General features: G+C 43.7%; 1 protein-coding gene across 2 annotated transcripts in view; it reads right to left on the reverse strand.

Annotated features, from left to right (window-relative positions):
- The window catches only part of zbtb44 (zinc finger and BTB domain containing 44), an 18,712-nt gene that overhangs the window by 3,132 nt on the left and 13,824 nt on the right, over window positions 1-1,756 (reverse strand). For both annotated transcript variants that reach the window (XM_015398696.1, XM_015398695.1), the window contains exon 4: window positions 1,007-1,158. In XM_015398696.1, the coding sequence (XP_015254182.1) occupies window positions 1,007-1,158 (152 nt within the window). The remainder of the gene's footprint in view (window positions 1-1,006; window positions 1,159-1,756) is intronic.

Here is a 1,756-nt window from a genome sequence, read left to right on the forward strand (position 1 = left end):
CCCCCACTTGCAACACAGGACCCTTTTTCCACCTGGATCCCAACTATTTTTGGCCCTCATGTCCCTCCGTCGTCGGACTAAACTCGCCCCCACTTCCTCGCCGCCTCGGCCGTATCTAGACCCACAGCGTGTAGCACAGACCACGCTTCAATACTGAGCATAAATCAAAAATGTCTGCGTCAAGCTCACTGCAACACACTGCTGTAAGAGTATAACCAGGAACCGAGGTAGGAGGGCAAATTAGGTTTAGCGCCACCGCAGCACGGGAGGAGAATTACGCCCAGGAGCAAATGGATAAGAATAGACCGGAGAAAAAAAAAATATGAATCGATTCTCTTGCGGACGTGTCGATGCATCGGATCGTCAGCTGTTGGATCGATGGATCGATACAAAACGATTATTATTTACACCCCTAGTGAATAGGGTGACCAGACGTTCCATTTTTCCCCGGACATGTCCTACTTTTCATACCTAAAATAATGTCTGGAAGGAATTTCTAAATCATCCGGGATTTCGGTCGACTACTGTGCAGCAGAACCGAGCCGAGAGCTCCGGGGACTGGGGGCGGTGCGATCGAACCCAACCCGGTAACGGTAGCCTGGACACTGGTGGCCCTGTGGGGGACAAAAGAAGTGTCCTCCTTTTCAGAAAGCCAAATCTGGTCACCATAGGTGAACTGTTTTGCATAGTTCTTGTCAAACACTTGGATTTATTTATGTTGTTCATCTCCTCCATTAAAGGTTAAACATGGGTTTTTATAGGACTACATTAAACCTCGTGATGCAGACAATAGTTATTGGATCTCAGGGTCAGTTTAGCTGCATCTGCGGGTTTCAGGTATTTAGAATAGAATAAAAGAACTTTTATATATTTCCTATATACTACAGATGCCCTCAGTATTCAGGTTCACTTGTGTTTACATTAGTGCCAGCTGATGGTTCACAGTAGATCTAGAAAAGCCCTCTAACAAACAGAAACAGACATGGCATTTTTGGTTTTCACCTACCGGAGTGTATGAGCATATGCTGTTTCAGGTTTTGAATTCGTGTGAATCTGACTCCACAGGTCGGACATTGAAAGGGTCGATCAGGGCCGTTGGTGCCGGGTCGAGCTGAGGGGCTTATATAGAGGTGGTATGGATACTGAATACCTTCCAGCCTAAAACAGATACCAAAGATAACTTCAGTTAAAGGGCATGCATGGCATTTTCTAAAAAGAGGCATTTAAATCTCACATCATTACAACAAGGGTTCCATTTATTTCTGGCATTAAATGACTGTTTTGATCTTTGTGCAACGGGAAATTTTAAGAGAACAGACTGCAGGCTTTGATGCTCAATTAAGATTTTTTTTTTATGGGATTTTGTTGTGTTCACATTTCTAATTATATGCGACCTGTATGTGATCTCCTGTGTGAACTGCATTCAAACAAATTAAGTGCCCCACATGCGCAGTAGAAGCCGCAATGACGTTACAAGCAAGCAATCGCTGTGTTTATGGAAATAAATATGATGCTAGTGCTGCAGCGCAGGTAGCAAACTTTCATTTCTTTCCCATCCTCAGCAAGGTGGAAAATTAAGACTGTTCTCTGCATTATCGTCCACAATTATTGGTCGGATGAATGCGAAACGGGTCGCATTTGAAAAGATGAGATACGTATCAGATTCAGGACCACATAGCCAAGAGGTCTGGATGTTCAGACTGTCATGAAAAGATCAGATACAGGTCCCATTAAGGAAAAAAAAAAAGTTTAAAGT

The sequence above is a fragment of the Cyprinodon variegatus genome, unplaced genomic scaffold, assembly GCF_000732505.1.
Source record: "Cyprinodon variegatus isolate N-32 unplaced genomic scaffold, C_variegatus-1.0 Scaffold953, whole genome shotgun sequence".
Classification (NCBI taxonomy): Eukaryota; Metazoa; Chordata; class Actinopteri; order Cyprinodontiformes; family Cyprinodontidae; genus Cyprinodon; species Cyprinodon variegatus.